The following is a 24,705-nucleotide window of genomic DNA, read 5'->3' as shown; positions in this document are numbered from 1 at the left end:
AATATCTGTTGAACACTGAATCTGCTGGAAGGAGTGAATCCTTGTGTAGTATCTGTTGTCTTTTCATCAGTTTTGTTTAAAAATAAGATTGTGAAACAGAATCAGGGACTTGGGCTGCAAGGGTCCAAGAGACCAGCCTCAGGCCCCCCACAGTCTAGCGTGGCTCCTGCCCTGCCACCCACCATGAGCCAGGGCCTGGGTAACTGGTGGGTCTGCAGCCCCATGGCCAAGTGCCAAGGTGGGCACTGGTAAACTGAGGCTAACAAGGCATATGAGAGGCCAGAGAGGGGGTGACATAAGCTAGACACAGAAAGTAGAGGGCCGCTGAACTGGCATACTGGGGGACCCAGGGAAGAAGGGACACTCAGGGAGGGGGAAGAGCCTTGGCCATTGATGGAGCTTTTCCAGCTTTCTTTAGCAACTGAGCCCTGATGGATTAAGTAATGATAGAAACAGCTGCTCTGGTCCAGTAGAACCCCTCACTCTTGCCCCAGTTCCGGAGACACAGTTGAAAACCTGCTCATGAAGGGCACGGAAGGGTAGAAAGTGGGGGACAGATGCCTGGCACTCGGGCTGCCATCAGGGATTTGGTTATAGTGTCACAGCTGCCCACTTGGAGGTGAGGACTGAAAGAAGTCAGCCCCCCGCCAAGCAAGTGGGCCTCCAGATAATCCCTGAGCTCCTGACCTCCACCCAGTGCTCAGAGTGCCACCTGCTGACTGCTTTTTATTTCTGATTTAGGAGCAGAGGGACAAAAAAAAAAAAAAAAATTAGGAGCAGAGGGACACAGGATCCAAAATGGCAAGCATGGAACCGTGATTAATTTCATCCTGTCTCTATAGCCCCCCAGGCTGACCTGAGGCCAGCCTCCCCCTACCCTTTGTGATTGTCCAGGAGATGGTGTGCATGTGGTTAAAATCCTGGGATCTGAAGCTAGGCATATTGGGTTCAACTGCTGGCTCTCCTGGCTGTGTGATCTTAGACAACTTACTTAACCTCCCTGGGCCTCCCGTTCCTCTTCTGTAATATGGGGCAATAATAGCCTTTGTCTCCTAGGTTAGGAGGAAATAACATATGTAAAGTCCTCACTGCAGGCCTGCACACTTGGCAACCACATTATAAGGAAGCTCAGACTTTTTAACCACCTCCTATCTCCCTACAGCCACTTTTTCTGCTGTCCAAGCCATTCTCATCCTGTCTGTTGTTGTTAGTTACCATCAAGTTGATTCCAACTCATGGTGACCCCATGTGTATCAGAGTAGAACTGTGCTTCATGAGGTTTTCAAGGCTGTGACCTTATGGGAGCAGATGACTAGGCCCTTCTTTCAAGGTGCCTCTGGGTGTGTTCAAACGGCCAACCTTTGGGTTAGTAGCATAGTGCTTAACCATTTGATCATCTTGAAAATCACTCATTGGGCCTGTGATGGTTAAGATGGTGTGTCAGCTTGGCTGGGTCATGATTCTCAGTGGTTTGGCAGTTATGTACTGATGTAATTTGGCAATTATGTAATGATGCAGTCATCCTCCATGATGTAACATGATGAGATCAGCCAGTCAGTTGTAAGGGGAATTTCCTCAGGGATGTGACCTGCATCCAATATAGATATGGACATTCTGGCAAAACTTGCTTACTTGCTCTGGATCCTGCATACGGCTCGTCATCATCTGACCTCTGTCTCCTGGCACTTGAGCCAGTCGCCTGTCATATTGCCTGCTGATTTTGGGATCCATCAGCCTCTGTAGTCTGTGAGCCAGTGGCCTGCCATCTGACCTGACGATCTTAGATTCGTCCATAGCCTGTGAGCCAGCAGCCTGCCTTCTTACCTGCTGATCTTGGGGTCATCAGCCCCTGCAGCAGTGTAAGTCAGGATAAGCCTCCAGCGTGACGCCTCACCTACGGACTCAGGACTCGTCAGCCTCTACAACCACATGAGACATTTCCTTGAGATAAATTTATATATATATACTTCACTGGTTTTGCTTTTCTGGAAAACCCAGTTAAGACAGGGGCCTCCCCCCACCAGAAACTCTTCAGTTGCCCTCCATTGTCCTCATTTGTTAATTCAACAAATATTGATGGGGCGGCCAGGGACTAGTTAGACGAAAATCTTTATCCTTGCAGCGCTGACAACGTGTAGAGGAGACCCAGTAAAATACACAGAATGTTAGATGGAGGTAAATGCTAAGGAGAGAAAAGGAACCCAGAGGGGGATAGGGAGTGTGGAGGGTTGAAACTTAGAAAACTGAGGTGACTTTTTAAAAAAAATAATGTATTTATTTTTGTTGTTGAAAACTATATACAGCAGAACATACACCAATTCAACAGTTTCTACATGTACAATTCAGTGATCACATTGACACTGATTACATTCTTTAAGTTGTGCTACCATTCTCACCCTCTTTCTCTGAATTGTTCCTCCTCCGTTAACATAAACTCACTGGCCCTAAGCTTCCAATGGATGAGAAGAAGACTTTTGAGTAAAGAGCTGCAGGAAGGGAGGAAACAAGGGAGCATTTTGATAGACCTGTTGCTGTCGAGTCGATCCCAACTCATAGTGACTGTCATGCATTGAATTATGTCCCCCCAAAATATGTGTCAACTTGGCTAGGCCATGATTCCCAGTATTGTGTGATTGTCCACCATTTTGACATTTGATGAGATTTTCCTATGTGTTGTAAATCCTGTCACTATGCGGCAATTATATTGATGAGATCTGCAAGGTTCCTGTGCAGAGAAGCTCCTCTACCAGAGCAAGACTGGTGACAAGGACCTTCCTCCAGAGCCAACAGAGAGAGAAAGCCTTCCCCTGGAGCTGATGCCCTAAATTTGTACTTTTAGCCTACTAGGCTGTGAGAGAATAAATTTCTCTTTGTTAAAGCCATCCACTTGTGGTATTTCTGTTGTAGCAGCACTAGATGACTAAGACTGTGACCCTACAGGACAGAGTAGAACTGCCCCATAGGGTTTCCAAGGAGCAGCGGCTGAATTCAAACAGCCAGCCTTCTCGTTAGCAGCCGAGATCTTAACCACTGCACCACCAGGGCTCCAGGCGTTTCGATACTTGGGAGAAAGCATTTGAGCAGAGGGATTAGTGGATGCAAAGGCTCGGAGGTGTGCCCGAAGGAGCATGTCAGACAACAGCCAGGAAGCTGGTGAGCGGAGCAGAGTGAGGCAGGATGGAGGGGGGCAGGAGGCTGATAGATACAAATATGAGGACTTCGGCTTTTACTCTTGAGTGAAATGGGACACCATGGAGGGGTTTTAAGTAGATGTACCAGCAGTTGCCATGGAGTCAACCCCGACTTATGGTGACCCCGTATATGTCAGAGTAGAACTGTGCTCCATAGGGTTTGCTGATTTTTCAGAAGCAGATCACCCAGCCTCTCTTCCAAGGTGCCTCTGGTTGTATCTGAACTTTCAAACCTTTTGGTTAACAGCTGAGCACATAACTGTTTGCACCACCCAGGAACTCCACGTAAGATATAAGGTGACTCCTGTTTGAACAGGCTCCACCCTGGCTGCTCATGGAGAACAGACTGTGGACAGGGGAGGGAGTGACAAGGGTAGAAGCAGGGAGACCAGGTATGAGGCCATTTCCGTAATCTGGGCTAGAGGTGACGGGGCTGGGGACAGGGGATAGGTTGGGCTGATGAGAAGTGGTCAGGTGAAGATACGTAGAGCCAACAGAATTTCCAGACTGACTAGATGTGGGCGACCCCAAGGTTTCTGACCTAAGCACCGAGAAGAATGGAATTGCCATCCATTGAGATGGAGAGAGTTGCAGGGCACAAGACGTGTGAGATGCTGTTAGAATCCACATAGAGAGTTGAGGAATTTGGTCCAGAGTCCGGGGAAGCCCCCAGCTAGAGATTTAAACTTGGGAGCCCTCAGCGGGTAGATGGTGCTTCAAGTTATGAGACTGCTGAGGTCACCGAGAGAGTGGCTGTAGATAAAAGAAGAGGCCCAAGGACAGGGAGATGGGCAGGACGCCCCCATGAACACTGAGATGGAGCAGCTGGAAAAGCAGGAGGAAAACCAGGAGAGAGCGTGCTCCTGGGGCTGGGAAAGCAGCTGTTTCGAGGAGAACAACTGTGTGAGTCAGTAGGTGCAAATGGAGCAGTGGGTTTAGCAATCTGGAGGTCGTGGGGTGAGCTTGAGAAGAATGGGTTTCTTGTCACGATGGAAAGGCGGAAACTTGACTGGGGAGAGGCTGAGAGAATGGTAGGTTTAGAAAATCCCCCTTTGCAACCATTGTAGTAGCAACTCATTTCTGCAAAACTGGGCAGTGGATGCTAAGGCCTGGAGTAAGATAATTAGGGAACAGGGTGTTGCAAACGATCACCCCACAGGTGACTTATTAGTCACAAAGCAAAGTACAGTGAGATCTGGTGGGCACCACCCTCAACAAACCATCTGGCGTTATCAGTCTTACTGAGAAGCACCTGGAAGTTCAAGTCTCCCCTGTAGTGTCCCTGCCCAGATGCTTAATCTGAGACCACCCGAGGACTGTCAGTCAAATCCACATCAAGAGACTTTCTGCCCGACCACTGGCTTGGACTCTTAAAGAATGTCAATGTCATAAAGGAAAAAAAAAGTCTGGGGACTCAACCAAGTGTCATGTGTGATCCTTGATTGGATCCTGGTTGGGGAAAAAAATCTATCAAGGACCTTATTTAGGCAATTGAGGAAATGTGAATATGAACTATATAGTACTATAAACCAAATCAGTTGCCACCCAGGCAACTCTGACTCGTGAGGAACCCCATGTGTGTACAGTAGAACTGTGCTCCCTAGGGTTTTCAACAGCTGATTTTTTGAAAATAGATCACCAGGCCTTTCTTCCAAGATGTTTCTGGGTGGGCTCGAACCTCCAACCTTTTGGTTAGCAATTGAGTGTGTTAACTGTTTGAACCACTCAGGGACTCTTATAGTACTATGACCACAACAGTAAAAAGGAAAACCAGACCCACTGCTGTCGAGTTGATTCTTACTCATAGCGACCATATAGTACTGTATCAGTGTTAAATTTACTGAGTGTGACGTTATACTAGGGTTTTGTAGGAGAATGTCCTTGTTCTTAGGAGATACATGCTGAAGTATTTAGGGGGAAGTGTCATGATTTCTGCACCAGGGAAAGGAGGAGGGAGAGAGAGAATGAGCAATAAAGCCAACGTGGTTACATGTTCACAATTGGGGGATGTAGGGGAAGGGTATTTGGAGGACATTGTACTATTCGTGTACTTTTTGTAGGTTTGAAATATTTCAAAATCAAAAGTTGGTTAAAAGGGAATAAAGAGAATAACCCTTAACCCATTGCCGCCAAGGCGATTCTGACTCATAGCTACCCTATAGGTCAGAGTAGAACTGTCCTATAGGGTTTCCAAGGAGTGGCTGGTGGATTCAAACTGCCAACCTTTTGGTTAGCAGCCGAGCTTATAACTAACCACTGCACCACCAGGGCTCCAACAAAGAGAATGGGAGGTGAGAAACGAAGTGGAGAGTATAGAGACCTGTTTTAAGGAGTTTGGCTCTAAAGGGACGAGAAGAAATAGGGCAGCAATAACTAGAGGAGGCATTGGTGGTTCAGGGGTAGAATTCTCACCTTCCGTGTGGTAGACCTAGGTTCAATTCCTGGTCAGTACGTACACCTCACGTATAGCCACAACCCATCTGTAGTGGAGGCTGGCTGAACAGGCTTCAGCGGAACTTCCAGTCTAAGACAAACTAAGAAGAAACGCCTGGTGATCTACTTCCAAAAATTAGCCAGTGAAGACCCTATGGATTACAAGGGTCCGATCCACAACTGATCATGGGAATGGCGACAGGCTTGGGCAGCATTTCGTTTTGTTGTGCAGGGGGGTCAGCATGAGTTGGGGTCTGACTTGACGGTGGCTAACAGCAGCAAAGCTGGAGGGTGAAGGGAGATCAAGACACTGCTTTTATAAGAGGGACAAATAGCAGCATGTTGGAAGGGAGACTTGAGGGGGAGGAGAGGAAGAATGCTGAGCAGTGTCTTCCCACCCTCTGGCAGGCGGGGTGGGATCTCAGTGGCTTCAGACTGAAGGAGAGAGGTTCCTTTGCAGCCCCCACCTGGAGCAGGTGAGTGGATGTGGTGGCCAGAGGTCTTGGACCAACCTCCTGATGACTTCTGGTTCCAGAGAATAAGAAGCAAAATAGTTGTGGAGGAGCAAGTTTGGGGAGGGCTACAGAAGGTTTTTGTTTTTTTTTTACAGAAGGTTTGGGGGCAGAGAAGATATGAAAGTCGCCCAGGAGAGGTAGGGAGAGGGTGGATAAGGGTGGTCCAGGAAGCCCAGGGTCAAGTCACCTGGCAGCGGCTCATGGGCCCCACATGGGCCCTCAGACCCTGACCACCTCTCCTTGACTACTCCATAACCCACCCCCTTTGCACCTTATCTCAGGAATCCATATGGGGCCAAGGGGCCTGGCAGGCCACAGAACTGAGGGCAGAGAGTCTCGGGGGAGGTGCTCAGGGCATTCCAGTTCACACTCAGCTGGCCAGACCAAACGACAGCCCAACATCCTTTTCTAGTGCCTTTCAAACCTGTACCCAGGAGGCAGCCCTGGTTATGACTCCAAGTCTTCTCCAGCAAGCTGTGCACCCAAGGCCTGACTTTGCTTTTCTTGGCACCCCTAGGGCATGGTACGGGAATAGGCACATAGTAGGTGCTTGGGAAACGTTTGCCAATGAATTAATGAGTGTAAGGCGCCCTGTGGGCAATGATGAGCTGGATAATACAGAGCAGCCCCCACAGGTGGTCAGGAGCCCCAGCCTGACCCAGCCCCTTGTCCTTCCCACCACAGGTATGCCACCACGCCGACTGCCAGCGGCTGCACCACCAGGGGCCCCTCAACCTCTGTGAGGCCTGTGACAGCAAGTTCCACAGTGCCATGCATTACGACGGGCACGTCCGCTTCGACTTGCCACCCCAAGGTGAGCACGGGGGGCCCAGACTGGTCCCTGGAACCCTGGGCCTTCACACTTGCAAAAATCAACTGTAAATAATGAAACCCAAGTGAGTCATGGTTCCTTTGGTTCCACAAGTTTTTCAGCAAGAGAAAAAATCGGGGGACTGCACCCCATCTCGTGAGCAGGCCTCCTTACCAGGGCACTCTGTTTATCTGGCTGAGTCTACAGCCACCTCTGCCCCCAGCCTGGGCCCGACACGGGAAAGCCCTCTTCTTCCTGGCTCTGCCCAGCCTGAGGGCAACGGGAGAGGCCCAGCCGCTTCCACTTCTGGGCAAATCCTCTGAGCCAGGCTGCTGGCAGGGCTAAGGCAGTGCCGAGGTGGTGGTGTTGGGGGTGGGTGTCAGAAGGCACTTGTGGTGGGAACAAGAGCTCCTACTGAATAGGGACCTAGCCCAGGCCCACCACCAATTTCCTGTGTGGGGTGGCTTATAGGCACCCCGGCCTGGTGAGAAATGCCTCTTGCTTGTTTTCTCCACTGAGCGAGGGGCAAAAAGACTTTCCCCTTCTTCCAGGGCCCTGGGGAAATTGGTGTGATCACAGCAGTAAGGGAACGGAGGCTGAGGGAAAGAGCCATGGACTTTGGTCCCTTCCTGCAGCCATGCCAGAGGCGGAACCCTGTTACCCCCATTTTGTAGGAGGGGGGATTGGTATGGGAGTGGGATGTCACCTGGGGTATCATCCAGGGCCCTAGTGTCCTTTTGGTTCTGGGGTGATAGGGGATAAGCATTGACTGAGCTCCTCCTTACAGAACTGTGGAACCCTAGCAAGTTTGGGGGGAGGGCCCAGGATTGGTGACAGGCAGTGGGTCCACCCTAGAGATGGCCGTGTTGGAAGGCTAAGAGGGGACCAGGGAGGGGTCGTCATAACTCCAACCCATTTTCCTCCTCAGGCTCTGTCCTGGCCCGGAATGTGTCTACCCGGTCATGCCCCCCATGCACCAGCCTTGCAGTGGACTTGGAGGAGGAGGAGGAAGGTTCCATGGATGGCAAAGGGTAAGTGAGGGAGCAGGTGGGCAGAGCAGATACCTGGGGGGGTAGGAGTGGGGGTCCCAAGGCTGGACCTCAGGCCAGAGATGCAGGAACCAGGTGCTTTGGTGCCTTCCTCCCAGACCCCCTCCCCACCCCTGCTGGTACCCAGATTCCTGGAGGAGGCTGCCCCCTGGCTGGGCCGCCTTCAGGATGTCTGATCAAACCCCTCACTAGGTACCATTGGGTGTGACTCCTGTGTTGGCCACCAGAGGGCGCACAGCCACATGGTGGCCAGGGCCTGTCTGAAGGCCCCCGAATTGTTGGGTAACTTGGGGTGAGGGAGGGGTGGCAAGCTACAACGGGCCCCCATTCACATCCCTGATGAGAGCCCACACTCATCTCCCACCTCTACCCTCATGTCTTCCTTGCAGGGACCGGAAGAGCACAGGCCTAAGACTCTCCAAGAAGAAAGCAAGGAGAAGACACACAGATGTAAGTGGCCCCCAGGGCTGCGAGAGGGGGAGTCCCAGACAGCCTCCTCCAAACTGCCCCTGTCCCCCCTCCAGGCCCTTTCCTACCCCTGAGGCTGGGCCTCTCTGCTCTGAACTCCAGGATGAGGGCTGGGGCCGGGCGTGAGTGTGTCCCCACTCACCACCTTTCCCTGTGCCCAGCATTGCCCACCTCAGCCAGGTGGGGGTGGTCCAGGATCTCCTCAGGCAGGAGGGGATTGGGGGCCTCCTTTTTTCTGGGGGGGGATAGAGGCAGGCTGGGGTGATCCTGGTGTTGCCTTCCCTGCTGGGGTTCCTATCCTGGGCTCTGGGGGCGGACAGGGTGGGACGAGGGGTGGCAGTGAGAGACCAGTAGTTGTGTCCTCTCCCAGGACCCTAGCAAGGAGTGCTTCACCCTCAAATTCGACCTGAATGTGGACATTGAGACAGAGATTGTACCAGCCATGAAGAAGAAGTCGCTGGGGTAGGGCTTGGTGGGCCTCAGGACAGGGCCGGGGGTGGGAGAGACGTGGCCTGCTGTGCTGGAGGTGCCTGTCTCAGCAGGTGTGACCTTGTCTGGGTGATGGCCTGTGCGTGAATCCTTACACCTGTGTGCAGACCTACATGATATGCAAACCAGCCTGAGGGAACATGTGGCAGAGTCTGTGTGCCATTATGTTCCATTCATGTGTGCATGGCCCAGTACCTGGGTATGACAGGTGTGTGTGTGACTGTCTGCCCTGGTGTGCAGACTGGGTAAGGGTGTGGGATGTTGGCCTGTTTGTAAACGTGTGTGAACCTCTGAGGACTGTGGAGGTATCTGCACACCTGTGCCTGTACCTGTGTGTGATCTTGAGTGTGTCTCCCCTCTCTGTCAGGAAGGCTGGGTGGAACTGAAGGCGTGGCCAGGGTGAGGGCCCCCATGATTGTTTCTCTCATGTCCATACTTCTTGTTCTGGGGCAGAGAGGTGCTGCTGCCTGTGTTTGAGAGGAAGGGCATCGCATTGGGCAAAGTGGACATCTACCTGGACCAGTCCAATACACCCCTGTCCCTCACCTTTGAGGCCTACAGGTTTGGAGGACACTACCTGCGGGTCAAAGGTGAGGAGAAGGCTCCAGAGGCTGGGCAGGCAGCTGGGGCCTGGCTGGGCCTCTGGAGTTGGGAGCTTCTTCCTGGCTTGAGTTGCCATTGGCCAGAGCCCCCAGCAGCTCATTACCATACAGGTGTCTCTGCTAGGTAGTGTGACCGGTGCTGGCAGGGTGAGGCTGTAGGGGGAGGGTAGCCAGCCCTTAGTTTGCATTCTCAAGAGAGCCAGGCTGGGGCCTCCTCCTCTGTTGGACCTGGCACTGAGGACCTCTCCTTGTCCCCAAATGCCATCCAGCCAAGCCTGGGGATGAAGGCAAGGTGGAGCAGGGAGTGAAGGACTCGAAGTCACTGAGCCTGCCAATACTGCGGCCAGCTGGGGCCAGGGCCCCCAGTCTGGAACGTGGGGACCCTCAGAGCCGCCGGGAAAGCCTCGACATCTTGGTGAGGAGGAGGGGCTGTTCCAGGGCAGGGCTGGGGCGAAGTCACAAGCTGGGCTCTAGCACAGAGTTGGTCCCTCCTCAGAGGGGAGGTCACCTTGGGCCCTCTCTGCTCTCTCTCAGGGCTGTCATTTCCTCTTCTGGGAAATGGCACTGTCTCTGACAGTGGGGACCCTCTCTGGATCTAGACCATACTAAAGTGATGAGTCTTATCTCTGGAAGTCTCCCAGTGATCCAGGAGTCACTGTGTGTGTGTGTGTGTGTGTGTGTCTGTGTGTCTGTGTGTCTGTGTGTGTCTGTGTGTGTGTAAGGTCTATGTGGCTTTGTGTATTTGTGCTCAGGCATCAAGGAGTCACTGACTGTATATGTATCCCCGGGATGCCTTGGGAGCTGTGTTAGTAAGCGTGTGTGTGTGTGTGTGTAACTGTGTGCTTCTTCCCACCTTGTGCGTGCTTGTGGCTGGGAGACAGTGGTCCAGGTGTATCTGTGTCTGGGCCTTCTAGCCCCCAGAGCATGGGTGGGTCCCAGGAGAGGTCACATCCCAGGGTAGGGTGCAGAGACACTCCCACATAACAGGTTGGCCTGCGGTCATGGAGACCCACTGTGGTGAGGGGCTGTGGGGCCAAGTTACACTAGTTGACCGCCCCCTCCCTGACCAGGCCCCTGGCCGCCGCCGCAAGAACATGTCTGAGTTCCTGGGGGAGGTAAGCATCCCTGGGCAGGAGCCCCCCACTCCCTCCAGCTGCTCTCTGCCCAGCGGCAGCAGTGGTGGTCCCAGCAGCACGGGTGGTGATAGCTGGAAGAATCGGGCGGCCAGTCGCTTCAGTGGCTTCTTCAGCTCAGGCCCCAGCACCAGCGCCTTCGGCCGGGTATGTGTGTAGCCCTGTGAGCCCTGGAGCAGGAGAACTGGCTGGTCAGGTGGCTGGCCGAACCTTGACCCCTGACCCTGACCTTCCAGGAGGCAGACAAGATGGAGCAGCTGGAGGGCAAGCTGCATGCCTATAGCCTCTTTGGGCTGCCCCGGCTACCCCGGAGACTGCGCTTCGACCACGACTCCTGGGAGGAGGAGGAGGAGGAGGATGAGGACGAGGATGAGGACGGTGCCTGCGTGCAGCTGGAGGACAGCTGGCGGGAGCTCATTGATGGGCATGAGGTGGGTGCAGCCCTGGGCCTGGCAGCGCCCTCTCCACCCTCCTCATTCCCCTACCTCATGAGGCTTTCGTGAGGCCTCAGTGACGGGATGTTCCACAGGGCAGCCCTAGGGGCTGCTGTTGGTGTTAACCCACTTTGGGGAAACAGGCCAGGAGAGGTCACTGTGTCACTTGGCTATTTTAGCAGCAGAGGAAGTCTCCAGAACTTGGGTGTCTTGACTGAGGATCTGTGTGATGTCCAGGATGGCCCCGCCTCTCTTGGGACCTCTCTGTCTGAACCTGGAAAATGAGATGTTGCCTGCAGGGTTGCTCATCCTCCCGGGCCCCTCTTGCTAGCCTGGTGTGCTTTGGGGCTCCTAGTTGACCCTTCCTCCTCTCCCCGCAGAAGCTGACGCGCCGGCAGTGCCACCAGCAGGAGGCAGTGTGGGAGCTCCTGCACACCGAGGCCTCCTACATCAAGAAGCTGCGGGTGATCACCAATGTGAGTGTGGGCCGCCCTGGCCCAGTGTGCACCTGGCCACCTGCTCATCTGCCTGCCCCCCCGCCACCCATGGCCTCTGACTGGGTGGTCCCTGAGCTGAGCCCAGACCTTTTCAGAAGGAGCAGTTGCCATACAACAAAAGGGGGGCAGGAAAGCCAGAGAAGGGCTATACCCCAGAGAGCAGGGTCTCCCACAGGCTGGACACCTGGGTTGGGCTTCGGGAGGTTGGCTGGGTGGAGCTGAATTAACGCAGGCCAGGCCTCACTTGTTCAAAGTCATTTCTGAACATCTGCTTTGTGCCAGGTCCCTACAGCTCACACCCTAGACAGGGAGACAGTGGATAGGTACTGAGTGGGTACAGGTGAAGGGACTTGGACAGAGGGGTGCACCTATCCTGGGCTTGGGAATTCAAGGAAGGCTTCCTGAAGGAAGCATCCTCTGAGCCCAGCCCCGAAAGATGAGCCAGGGCAGAGGTGGAAGAGAGGCCCAGGCATGTTTGCGAGGCCAGTCTCCCCAGAGCTTCCCTCCGGGGGTGTCCAGGCACGGTGACCCCCAGGTGGGCATTAGGGCTGGACCTTTTCTTGAGATCTGGAGCCTTCCCTGGCCCCTCCAGATGTGAAAGCAAAGGGTAAACTCTCTCTGTCCCTGGCTGCCTCAGGTCTCCCTGGGAGGGAGGATGGGTGAGGAGCCTAAGAGTCCGGGTGGGGCTTGGTGGGGCGTGGAACTCCCCCTCGAGCTGCAGCGCCTTCTACCCTCATAGCTCTTCCTGTGCTGCCTCCTGAACCTGCAAGAGTCAGGGCTCCTGTGTGAGGTGAGGTGGGCACTGGCAGTGGGGCAGGGGAGGGGCAGGGGAAGGGCTGTACTAGGAAGAGGGGCGGGGCCTGGCGAAGGTGGTGCTGAGGGGCGGGAATCGGGGAGGGGCTGACGAAAGGTGGGGCGAGGCTGACGGGAGGGCTAGACTCGAGGGGCGGGCCCAGCCGAGGGGCTCATCCCAGATGCCTGGCCTGTGCGAGACCAAGGGGCGGGCCGAGCGGACCTCCTGTCCCGCGCAGGTGGAGGCGGAGCGCCTGTTCAGCAACATCACAGAGATCGCGCGGCTGCACCGCGGGCTGTGGAGGAGCGTGATGGCGCCGGTGCTGGAGAAGGCGCGGCGCACGCGGGCGTTGCTGCAGCCCGGGGACTTCTTTAAGGGATTCAAGATGGTACGGGCAGGGATGGGCACAGGCGGGGGTACAGAAGCAGCCTGGGCGCCGGAAAGGCTCCATGCCCAATCGCACTGGATCCCATCTGCGCACCCATCCCCGTAACCTCCCCTGGCCAGTGACCTCGCACGGCCCCTAGTGGTCGAAGGCAAGATTACAAGTCAGTCGCCCGTGTTGGAACCCTGCCCTGGCCATCAAACTGCTGACTCCCTGGCTGAGGGTGGTCCCTTAGCTGAGGCTCAGTTTCCTCGTTTGGAAAGCAGGGATCATAAGCTTGCCTAACCCTGGGATTGTTGCGAAAATGCAGTGAGAAAGGGCTTGCGAAGCGTTTGGCGCCTAGCCGGCCGCAGGGAGCACGCGGTAACGGTGCGGTGGTTGTTCTCCCGCCCTGGGCCAGTTCGGCTCACTCTTCAAGCCCTACATCCGATACTGCATGGAGGAGGAGGGCTGCATGGAGTACATGCGCGGCCTGCTGCGCGACAACGACCTCTTCCGAGCCTATGTTACGGTGAGGGGTCAGGGTCTGGGTGGTGGGCAGCGGCGGGGCGGCACCTGGGCGGCAGGTGCACAGGTTGCCAGCGGCGTTGTCTGGGATTAGAGGGTGGGGCTGCATGGTGGGCGGACCTGCCTGAGTCCGGCCCGCGGTACCCCGCCGCAGTGGGCGGAGAAGCACCAGCAGTGCCAGCGGTTGAAGCTGAGTGACATGCTGGCCAAGCCCCACCAGCGGCTCACCAAGTACCCGCTGCTCCTCAAGTCGGTGCTGAGGAAGACTGATGAGCCGCGAGCCAAAGAGGCCGTCGTCACCATGGTAACCAGGCTGGCGGGTGGGGTACTGTGGATCGCAGACCCTCCTTGGCCCCCTCCCCGGCCCTGGGCCTGAACCCCCTCACCTGCCCCCAGATCGGCTCCATGGAGCGCTTCATTCACCATGTGAATGCGTGCATGCGGCAGCGACAAGAGCGGCAGCGGCTGGCAGCGGTGGTGAGCCGCGTTGACGCCTACGAGGTGGTGGAGGGCAGCAACGATGAGGTGGACAAGGTGGGCGTGTGTGTGCGGGCACGCAGGAGAGGGTGTCCCCAGTGCTGCTGGGTGGGGAAGAAGGCTAAATGGGCAGGCAGGCTATGCTGGTGACCTCACCTGAGGACTCCTAACTGAGGTGGGGCGTCAGACGCCTGACCTCCCCTACAAGTCAATGCCCTCCCCACCCCCTAGCTCTTGAAGGAATTTCTGCAGCTGGACTTAACAGCGCCCATCCCTGGTGCCTCCCCAGAAGAGACACGACAGCTGCTGTTGGAGGGGAGCCTGAGAATGAAGGAGGGGAAGGACAGCAAGGTGACTCCGGGGGCCCCTGCCACCTCCCGCTCCACTCTCTCTTGCCCTGTGGGTTTAGGCCATGCTTTCTAGGGACCCCTGTCACTGGTGGTTCTCAGCTACTGAGTCAGTGGGTGGTGACTCAAGAACCAGTGACTTCGTGGTCAAATGACAGGTGAGATTTTGCTTCCAGTTTAAATCCAGCCATAGAAAACACTGTAGACCACAGTTCTACTGACACACTGGGGTTGCCATGAGTTGGACTCGACTCAACGGCAACTGATTTTTAACTGGTTTTACTCTACATATAGGGAGTTCCTGGGTGGCACAAACAGTTAAGCATTCGACTTCTAGCTGAAAGGTTGATGGTTCGAATACACCCAGGGGCACCTTGGGAAAAAGGCCTGGCAATCTGCTTCTGAAAGGTCACAGCCTTGAAAATTCTATGGAGAAACTCTACTCTGCACACATGAAGTTGCCCTCAGTTGGAATTGACTCCACAGCACCCAACAAGAAGTTTTGACATATTCTGCAAGGTCACAGTTTATCCAGGAGGGGCCAGGCCTGCTCACCTGTCAGTGCCAGGGGGGTCCTGGGCGGGAGGGAGGCCAGAAACTGCCCAGAGCCTTGCTGCTGTACTAGTCATCCTGCAGATTGTGATTTTAAAATCACCTCTTTTTTCTTTTATTGTGGTAAAATACGTATAACATCAAATTACTATTTTAGTGATTTCTAAGTATATAATTTAGTGGCATTAATTACATTCACAATATTGTATAACCATCACTACTATCTCTTTCCAAAACTACCACCTCAAACATTAAGCAATAACTGCCCATTTCCCCCCGGCTTTTTTTTTTTTTCCTAAATAATATATTATTGTGTTTTCGGTGAAGATTTACACAGCAGTTTAGGTTCCCATTCAACAATTCCTACACAAGCTGTTCAGTGATGTTGGTTACATTTGTCCTTTGTCAAAATGTGTGAACATTCTCATTATTTCCATTCTGGTTGCTCCGTTCCCCCCGCCCCTTTTTTTTCAAATGTAAGTTTTTGTTTTTTTTTTAATTTTTATTGTGCTTTAAGTGAAAGTTTACAAATTAAGTCAGTTTCTCACACAAAAACTTATATACACCTTGCTACATACTCCCAATTGCTCTCCCCATAATGAGACAACCCGCCCCCCCCCTCGACTCTCTCTTTTCATGTCCATTTCACCAGCTTCTAACCCCCTCCACCCTCTCATCTCCCCTCCAGGCAGGAGATGCCAACATAGTCTCAAGTGTCCACCTGATCCAAGAAGCTCACTCCTCACCAGCATCCCTCTCCAACCCGTTGTCCAGTCCAATCCCTGTCTGAAAAGTTGGCTTTGGGAATGGTTCCTGTCCTGGGCCAACAGAAGGTCTGGCAGCTATGACCACTGGGGTCCTTCTGGTCTCAGTCAGACCATTAAGTCTGGTCTTTTTATGAGAATTTGGGGTCTGTATCCCACTGCTCTCCTGCTCCCTCAGGGATCTTCTGCTGTGCTCCCTGTCAGGGCAGTCATCAATTATGGCCGGGCACCAACTAGTTCTTCTGGTCTCAGGATGATGTAGGTCTCTGGTTCATGTGGCCCTTTCTGTCTCTTGGGCTCTTAGTTGTCGTGTGACCTTGGTGTTCTTCATTCTCCTTTGCCCCAGGTGGGTTGAGACCAATTGATGCATCTTAGATGGCCGCTTGTTAGCATTTAAGACCCCAGACGCCACATTTCAAAGTGGGATGCAGAATGTTTTCATAATAGAATTATATTGCCAATTGACTTAGAAGTCCCCGCAAACCATGTTCCCCAGACCCCCGCCCTTGCTCTGCTGACCTTTGAGGCATTCATTTTATCCCGGAAACTTCTTTGCTTTTGGTCCAGTCCAATTGAGCTGACCTTCCATGTATTGAGTGTTGTCTTTCCCTCCACCTAAAGCAGTTCTTATCTACTGATTAATCAATAAAAAACCCTCTCCCACCCTCCCTCCTTCCCCTCCTCGTAACCACAAAAGTATGTGTTCTTCTCAGGTTTACTATTTCTCAAGATCTTATAATAGTGGTCTTATACAATATTTGTCCTTTGCTTCTGACTAATTTCGCTCAGCATAATGCCTTCCAGGTTCCTCCATGCTATGAAATGTTTCACAGATTCGTCACTGTTCTTTATCGATGCGTAGTATTCCATTGTGTGAATATACCACAATTTATTTACCCATTCATCCGTTGATGGACACCTTGGTTGCTTCCAGCTTTTTGCTATTGTAAACAGAGCTGCAATAAACATGGGTGTGCATATATCTGTTTGTATTAGAATAGACATTTTTATAATGTTAAGTCCTCCTGTCCATGTTTTTTCACTTATGTAGGTCTCTTTTGGTTTCTTGCAGAGTGTACTGTAGTTTTCTTTGTATAAGTCTTTTACATCTCTGGTAAGATTCATTCCTAAGTATTTTATCTTCTTGGGGGCTACTGTAAATGGTATTGATTTGGGGATTTCCTCTTCGATGTTCTTTTTGTTGGTGTAGAGGAATCCAACTGATTTTTGTATGTTTATCTTGTATCCCGATACTCTGCTGAACTCTTCTATTACTTTCAGTAGTTTTCTGGAGGATCCCTTAGGGTTTTCTGTGTATAAGATCATGTCATCTGCAAATAGAGATAATTTTACTTCTTCCTTGCCAATCTGGATGCCCTTTATTTCTTTGTGTAGCCTAATTGGTCTGGCTAGGACCTCCAGCACAATGCTGAATAAGAGTGGTGGTAAAGGGCATCCTTGTCTGGTTCCTGTTCTCAAGGGGAATGCTTTCAGGCTCTCTCCATTTAGGGTGATGTCGGCTGTTGGCTTTGTATAAATGCCCTTTATTACATTGAGGAATTTGCCTTGTATTCCTATTTTGCTGTGAGTTTTTATCATGAATGCGTGTTGAACTTTGTCAAATGCCTTTTCTGCATCAACTGATAAAATCGTGTGATTCTTGTCTTTTGTTTTATTTATGTGATGGATTACATTAATTCTTCTTCTAATGTTGAACCACCCTTGCATACCTGGTATGAATCCCACTTGGTCATGGTGAATTATTTTTTTTGATATGTTGTTGAATTCTATTGGCTGGAATTTTGTTGAGCATTTTTGCATCTAAGTTCATGAGGGATATAAACCAAAAAAAAACCAAACCCAGTGCCGTCAAGTCGATTGCGACTCATAGCGACCCTATATAGGTCCGTAATTTTTTTTTGTGGTGTCTTAACCTGGTTTTGGTATCAGGGATATGCTGGCTTCATAGAATGAGTTTGGGAGTATTCCGTCCTTTTCTATACTCTGAAATACCTTTAGTAGTAGTGGTGTTAACTCTTCTCTGAAAGTTTGGTAGAGCTCTGCAGTGAAGCCATCTGGGCTGGGGCTTTTTTTGTTGGGAGTTTTTTGATTACCTTTTCAATCTCTTCTTTTGTTATGGATCTATTTTGTTGTTCTTCCTCTGTGTTGGTTTAGGTAGGTAGTGTGTTTCTAGGAAATCATCCATTTCTTCTAGGTTTTCAAATTTGTTAGAGTACAATTTTTCATAGTAATCTGATATGATTCTTTTAATTTCAGCTGGGCCTGTTGTAATATCGCCCATCTTATTTCTTATTTGGGTTATTTGCTTCCTCTTCTGTTTTTCTTTTGTCAGCTTGGCGAGTGGTTTATCAATTTTGTTGATTTTTTCAAAGAACCAGCTTTTGGTCTTGTTAATTCTTTCAATTGTTTTTCTGTTTTCTATTTCATTTAGTTCTGCTCTAATTTTAATTATTTGTTTTCTTCTGGTGCCTGAGGGTTTCTTTTGTTGCTCTCTTTCTATTTGTTCAAGTTGTAGGGATTATTCTTTGATTTTGGCCCTTCTTTTTGGATGTGTGCATTATTGATATAAATTGACCACTGAGCACTACTTTTGCTGTGTCCCAAAGGTTCTGATAGGAAGTGTTTTCATTCCCATTGGATTCTATGAATTTCTTTATTCCATCCTTAATGTCTTCTATAATGCAGTCTTTTTTGAGCAGGGTATTGTTCAGTTTCCAAGTGTTTGATTTCTTTTCCCTGATTTCCCTGTTATTGATTCCCATTTTTATGGCCTTATGGTCAGAGAAGATACTGTGTAATATTTCAATGTTTGGATTCTGCTAAGGCTTGCTTTATGACCTAATATGTGGTCTATTCTAGAGAATGTTCCACATGCACTAGAAAAGAAAGTATACTTGGTTGCTGTTGAGTGGAGTGTTCTGTATATGTCTATGAGGTCAAGTTGGTTGATTGTGGCATTTAGATCTTCCATGTCTTTACTGAGGTTCTTTCTGGATGTCCTGTCCTTCACCAAAAGTGGTGTGTTGAAGTCTCCTATTATTATTGTGGAGCTGTCTATCTCACTTTTCAATGCCGATAGAGTTTGTTTTATGTATCTCGCAGCCCTGTCATTGGGTGCATAAATATCAAATGTAAGTTTTTTATCTTGATACATATCTTTGTAGCAAATTCTTGCCTTTTCAACATTTTTTATGTGCACAATTTGGTGACACTAGTTATGTTTCTGGCAACCCTGGTGGCAAAGTGGTTAAGAGCTACAGCTGTTGGCCAAGGGGTTGGCAGTTCGAATCCACCAGGCACGCCTTGGAAATCCTGTAGGGCAGTTCTACTCTGTCCTATAGGATTGCTATGAGTTGGAGTCAACTCGATGGCAACAGGTTTGGTTTTTTTGGTGTTTTTTTTTTTTATTAACTTTTACTGAGCTTTAAGTGAACGTTTACAAATCAAGTCAGACTGTCACATATAAGTTTATATACACCTTACTCCGTACTCCCACTTGCTCTCCCCCTAATGAGTCAGCCCTTCCAGTCTCTCCTTTCGTGACAACTTTGCCAGCTTCCAACTCTCTCTATCCTCCCATCCCCCCTCCAGACAGGTGATGCCAACACAGTCTCAAGTGTCCACCTGATATAATTAGCTTACTCTTCATCAGCGTCTCTCACCTACCCACTGTCCAGTCCCTTTCATGTCTGATGAGTTGTCTTCGGGGATGGTTCCTGTCCTGTGCCAATAGAAGGTTTGGGGACCATGACCGCTGGGATTCCTCTAGTCTCAGTCAGACCATTAAGTATGGTCTTTTTATACGAATTTGGGGTCTGCATCCCACTGATCTCCTGCTCCCTCAGGGGTTCTCTGTTGTGCTCCCTATCAGGGCAGTCATCGATTATGGCTGGGCACCAACTAGTTCTTCTGGTCTCAGGATGCTGTAGGTCTCTGGTTCATGTGGCCCTTTCTGTCTCTTGGGCTCTTAGTTGTCGTGTGACCTTGGTGTTCTTCATTCTCCTTTGCTCCAGGTGGGTTGAGACCAATTGATGCATCTTAGATGGCCGCTTGTTAGCATTTAAGACCCCAGACGCCACATTTCAAAGTGGGATGCAGAATGTTTTCATAATAGAATTATTTTGCCAATTGACTTAGAAGTCCCCTTAAACCATGTTCCCCAAACCCCCGCCCTTGCTCCGCTGACCTTTGAATCATTCATTTTATCCCAGAAACTTCTCTGCTTTTGGTCCAGTCCAGTTGGGCTGACCTTCCATGTATTGTGTATTGTCCTTCCCTTCACCTAAAGCAGTTCTTATCTACTAATCAGTAAAAAAACCTCTCCCACCCTCCCTCCCTTCCCCCCTCGTAACCACAAAAGTATGTGTTCTTCTCAGTTTATACTATTTCTCAAGATCTTATACTAGTGGTCTTATACAATATTTGTCCTTTTGCCTCTGACTAATTTTGCTCAGCATAATGCCTTCCAGGTTTCTCCATGTTATGAAATGTTTCACAGATTCGTCACTGTTCTTTATCGATGCGTAGTATTCCATTGTGTGAATATACCACAATTTATTTACCCATTCATCCGTTGATGGACACCTTGGTTGCTTCCAGCTTTTTGCTATTGTAAACAGAGCTGCAATAAACATGGGTGTGCATATATCTGTTTGTGTGAAGGCTCTTATTTCTCTAGGGTATATTCCGAGGAGTGGGATTTCTGGGTTGTATGGTAGTTCTATTTCTGTTTAAGATAACGCCAGATAGATTTCCAAAGTGGTTGGACCATTTTACATTCCCACCAGCAGTGTATAAGAGTTCCAATCTCTCCGCAGCCTCTCCAACATTTATTATTTTGTGTTTTTTGGATTAATGCCAGCCTTGTTGGAGTGAGATGGAATCTCATCATGGTTTTAATTTGCGTTTCTCTAATGGCTAGTGATCGAGAGCATTTTCTCATGTATCTGTTAGCTGCCTGAATATCTTCTTTAGTGAAGTGTGTGTTCATATCCTTTGCCCACTTCTTGATTGGGTTGTTTGTCTTTTTGTGGTTGAGTTTTGACAGAATCATAGAGATTTTAGAGATCAGGCGCTGGTCTGAGATGTCATAGCTGAAAATTCTTTCCCAGTCTGTAGGTGGTCTTTTTACTCTTTTGGTGAAGTCTTTAGATGAGCATAGGTGTTTGATTTTTAGGAGCTCCCAGTTATCGGGTTTCTCTTCGTCATTTTTGGTAATGTTTTGTATTCTGTTTATGCCTTGTATTAGGGCTCCTAAGGTTGTCCCTATTTTTTCTTCCATGATCTTTATCGTTTTAGTCTTTATGTTTAGGTCTTTGATCCACTTGGAGTTAGTGTTTGTGCTTGGTGTGAGGTATGGGTCCTGTTTCATTTTTTTGCAAATGGATATCCAGTTATGCCAGCACCATTTGTTAAAAAGACTATCTTTTCCCCAATTAACTGAGCCTTTGTCAAATATCAGCTGCTCGTATGTGGATGGATTTATATCTGGGTTCTCAATTCTGTTCCACTGGTCTATGTGCCTGTTGTTGTACCAATACCAGGCTGTTTTGACTACTGTGGCTGTATAATAGGTTCTGAAATCAGGTAGAGTGAGGCCTCCCACTTTCTTCTTTTTCAGTAAGCTTTGCTTATCCGAGGCTTCTTTCCCTTCCATATGACGTTGGTGATTTGTTTCTCTATCACCTTAAAAAATGACATTGGAATTTGGATCGGAAGTGCATTGTATGTATAGATGGCTTTTGGTAGAATAGACATTTTTACTATGTTAAGTCTTCCTATCCATGAGCAAGGTATGTTTTTCCACGGTGTTTTGGTTTTTTAGTTATGTTTCTTATGTTGTTCAACCATTACCATTGTTCGTTTTCGAATTTTCCCATCACCCATAATTAAATGTAAACTTTCAGTTGAAGTAAATCACAAGTGTATAGCTCAATGAAAGAAAACTGCCTCCATTTTAATTTTTTTCTTTTTACTGGAATTTAGAAAACAATTCTTATTGTGGTGAGATAGATATAACAAAGTTTGCTATCACAGGCGTTTTTTAGTGTACAATTCAGTATCTTCATTTTAATTTTACTTACAGGTTCACTTTGGGAGGTGGGTGGAGGAGGTGTTTGTCAGCACACAAGTCTCACCCACCTCCCCGGTGAGAGTGTTGCAGCAGACAGGCTGAGGGTCCCTGCCTGTGACTCCAGGGTCCTGGTCCTGACCCCAACGGCCTCCTCCTCTCCCCACCTCCAGATGGACGTGTACTGCTTCCTCTTCACGGACCTGCTCTTGGTGACCAAAGCGGTGAAGAAGGCCGAGAGGACCAAGGTCATCAGGCCACCGTTGCTAGTGGACAAGATCGTGTGTCGGGAGCTGCGGGACCCTGGTGAGGAGTCAAGACCTCCACCTCCTGCATAGAGGCTGGTGGGGAGAGGTGCTGGGGCCTTGGCTGACTAGGGGCTCTCACTCACCAGGGTCCTTCCTCCTCATCTACCTGAATGAGTTCCATAGCGCCGTGGGGGCCTACACGTTCCAGGCCAGCGGCCAGGCCTTATGCCGCGGCTGGGTGGATGCCATTTACAATGCCCAGGTGAGAGCAGAGTGGTGGTGGTGGGGGGGTGCGAGGCAGGCAGGGCAGCGTGGTGGGGGCTACTGCTCACAGCCTGTCTGCCCCTGTGCACCCCCGCCCTACCTGCAGAACCAGCTGCAGCAGCTGCGTGCACAGGAGCACCCAGGCAGCCAGCAGCCCCTGCAGAGCCTGGAGGAAGAGGAGGATGAGCAGGAGGAGGAAGAGGAGGAGGAGGAGGAAGATGGAGAGAGCAGCACTTCGGCTGCAAGCTCCCCCACCATCTTGCGCAAAAGCAGCAATAGCATCAACTCTCAGCACTGGTATGCTTGCCCAGGACCTCCCAGCAAGTCCCTGCAGAGCAGGCCTTCTACCCCAGGACTCCCAATTCCAAAGCCATTGACGCTGGACAGCACCCAGCCATGCCGCCTTCCTGTGAAGGACCTCATGTTGTGAACCCGTTGGGCACGTGTGTGCATGTGTGTGTGTGCATGTGTGTGTGTGCATGTGCACATGTGTACTCTATCTCTGGTCAGAGTCTAGGAGAGGATAGTGAACAGTGTTCACCTTGAGTGCAAAATCTGATAAATCAATGGTAGATGCTGGAGTGCTGGCTTAAGGGTTTAGACTGTGCTGCAATCCACTATAGATTTATGTTGTGGGCACAGGCTTTGGGACATCTGGTACACGTGCCACAGTCTTGCATCTCTGAGCCTTGAGCTCCTAGAGGGCAGAGGTTGTAAACCTCTGTGCATTGCCCAGCACGGGGCTACCTCAGACAGGTTTCCTCTGGCTGGGCTGACTCTCTCCTCTGGGCCCCACAGTGCCTCGGATGGCTCCACAGAGACCCTCGCCATGGTAGTGGTAGAGCCTGGGGAGACATTGTCCTCACCTGAGTTTGAGGGCGGCCCCTTCAGCTCCCAGTCGGACGAGACCTCTCTCAGCACCACGGCCTCCTCCATCACTCCCATCAGCGAGCTGCTGCCCCTGGGCCCGGTGGATGGCCGCTCCTGCTCCATGGACTCTGCCTATGGCACCCTCTCACCCACCTCCTTGCAAGACTTTGTGGCCCCAGCTCCTGTGGTGGAGCCAGTGCCCCGGCTCCCAGAGTTGCCTCAAGCCCCCTCACCCCCACCCTCACCCCGTCTCCGCCGCCGCACCCCTGTCCAGCTGTTGCCCCGTCTGCCCCACTTGCTCAAGTCCAAATCGGAGGCCAGCCTCCTCCAGCTGCTGTCAGGGACTGCCACCCGTGGAGTGCCTCTAGCACCCAGCCGCAGTCTGTCGGAGCTCTGCCTGGCCACTGCAGCCCCCAGATCTAGGACTCAGGGTTCCCCTCAGGAAGCTGGACCCCGCTGGGATTGCCAGGGGGCACCCAGCCCTGGCAGTGGCCCTGAGCTGTCGGAACCGGAGGATGGAACCAGTGGCCTGGCTGGGGAGCCCACAGGCCCCACCGGGAGGAGGCACAGGGAGCTGCCCTCAGGGGTCTCGCCCAGGGTGCAGCCTGAACCCCCTCCAGGCATCTCTGCCCAGCACAGGAAGCTGACCCTGGCCCAGCTCTACCGAATCAGGACCACCCTGCTGCTCAACTCCACACTCACTGCCTCGTGAGTGACCTGGCCAGGGGTAGAGGGGAGATGGGCCAGTGTCAGTCAGCATTTCTGGGGACAGCAAGCCCAGGGAGTGGGTAGGGACACAGTCATGGCTGGAAGCAGACAGAAGTTGGGGATGGTGATGGGAGAGGGAGCTGGAGACCTGCCCCAGGGCCTGGCTGGGGGGGTGGCTATGGGAGACAGTGGGGCAGGGTGCCTGAGGATTCTGGTGGGGATGAAAGGGGGGTCAGGACCCCTCTGTGAATGGCATAGGCCAAGGAAGGACTGTCTTTCCCCGTCCCCTGCAGGGAGGTGTGAACAGAGGGAGGCCCCCAAGGGTGCCACTGATCAAGGGACAGCAGACAGCATGCCTCGAGGGGTGCCGGCGACTGCTCCAGTCACTGCCTCATGTTGTGCATGGGGCCAGAATGCAGGCAGGGTCCCTGCCAGCCACTGGGGCCTATTTGCACTTAGACTGTCTGGATGGAAGTGGGGAAGGCCCTGGCAGAGCCCCAGACCCAGGCTACAGTACCCCATCCACCCACCCCCACTGCTGCCACCCTCACTAACCTGGAATGGGTCTGCCCAGGCAGGGTCCCTTGTCTCCTTCTCCTTGAAATTTCCAGCTGAACACCCTAGGCTGGGCTCTAGGGCTGGGGATCCAAGCTGCCTTCCCACTTCCATCATCTGCCCCAAACTGGACTAGACTGTCCCCTGCCTCTGTTCCCTCCCAGCCCCACAGGCCCCCACAGGCCTTGGGTTGGGCTCCATGTAAAGTTGCATATTTATTGAGGTTTTGGTTCTTTTATAAAGACTTGTATATACTCCACTGGAAAGAGTGCTTTGGTTCTGGAACCCATTCCCTTCCTGCTGCAGGTGGACTTAAGCTCAAGGTTCGCTCCTTTTCTGTCCTCCTGTGCCCTCCTCTATCTGCAGTAGGACAGGACTAGCAGAGGCAGCGGGAAACAGGGGCCCTGGACCAACACCCCAAGGCCAAGCCTCTTCCCCTGCCACAGCCACAAGGTCACCCTCAGAGCCCTCCCGGAGGTACCTTCCTGGGGCTCCGCCTTGGCTGGCTCTTGAGCTGATGTC

The 24,705-nt window shown here is 51.5% G+C and overlaps 1 protein-coding gene across 8 annotated transcripts in view; it reads left to right on the top strand.

Annotated features, from left to right (window-relative positions):
* Nucleotides 1-24,011, top strand: part of PLEKHG5 (pleckstrin homology and RhoGEF domain containing G5) — a 59,581-nt gene extending 35,570 nt beyond the window's left edge. For 3 of the 8 annotated variants that reach the window (XM_049877755.1, XM_049877760.1, XM_049877756.1), the window contains 20 exons: nt 6,824-6,953; nt 7,879-7,981; nt 8,389-8,449; nt 8,838-8,929; nt 9,410-9,546; nt 9,828-9,973; nt 10,629-10,838; nt 10,928-11,122; nt 11,506-11,601; nt 12,362-12,412; nt 12,654-12,803; nt 13,201-13,311; nt 13,462-13,611; nt 13,704-13,841; nt 14,016-14,135; nt 21,712-21,844; nt 21,933-22,048; nt 22,157-22,347; nt 22,849-23,628; nt 23,922-24,011. In XM_049877755.1, the coding sequence (XP_049733712.1) occupies nt 6,824-6,953; nt 7,879-7,981; nt 8,389-8,449; nt 8,838-8,929; nt 9,410-9,546; nt 9,828-9,973; nt 10,629-10,838; nt 10,928-11,122; nt 11,506-11,601; nt 12,362-12,412; nt 12,654-12,803; nt 13,201-13,311; nt 13,462-13,611; nt 13,704-13,841; nt 14,016-14,135; nt 21,712-21,844; nt 21,933-22,048; nt 22,157-22,347; nt 22,849-23,628; nt 23,922-23,931 (3,120 nt within the window). In that variant the 3' untranslated portion in view covers nt 23,932-24,011. Of the gene's footprint in view, nt 1-6,040; nt 6,101-6,234; nt 6,277-6,823; nt 6,954-7,878; nt 7,982-8,388; nt 8,450-8,837; nt 8,930-9,409; nt 9,547-9,827; nt 9,974-10,628; nt 10,839-10,927; nt 11,123-11,505; nt 11,602-12,361; nt 12,413-12,653; nt 12,804-13,200; nt 13,312-13,461; nt 13,612-13,703; nt 13,842-14,015; nt 14,136-21,711; nt 21,845-21,932; nt 22,049-22,156; nt 22,348-22,848; nt 23,633-23,921 lie in introns of those variants that run through there. The other 5 variants (XM_049877762.1, XM_049877757.1, XM_049877759.1 and 2 more) reach the window with 4 other exon arrangements.
* The last annotated feature ends 694 nt before the right edge of the window (nt 24,012-24,705 follow it).

Source organism: Elephas maximus, chromosome 3 (assembly GCF_024166365.1).
Source record: "Elephas maximus indicus isolate mEleMax1 chromosome 3, mEleMax1 primary haplotype, whole genome shotgun sequence".
NCBI classification, from domain to species: Eukaryota; Metazoa; Chordata; class Mammalia; order Proboscidea; family Elephantidae; genus Elephas; species Elephas maximus.
Note: the sequence above shows the minus strand (reverse complement) of the source record. Positions and strands in the feature narration are given on the sequence as shown.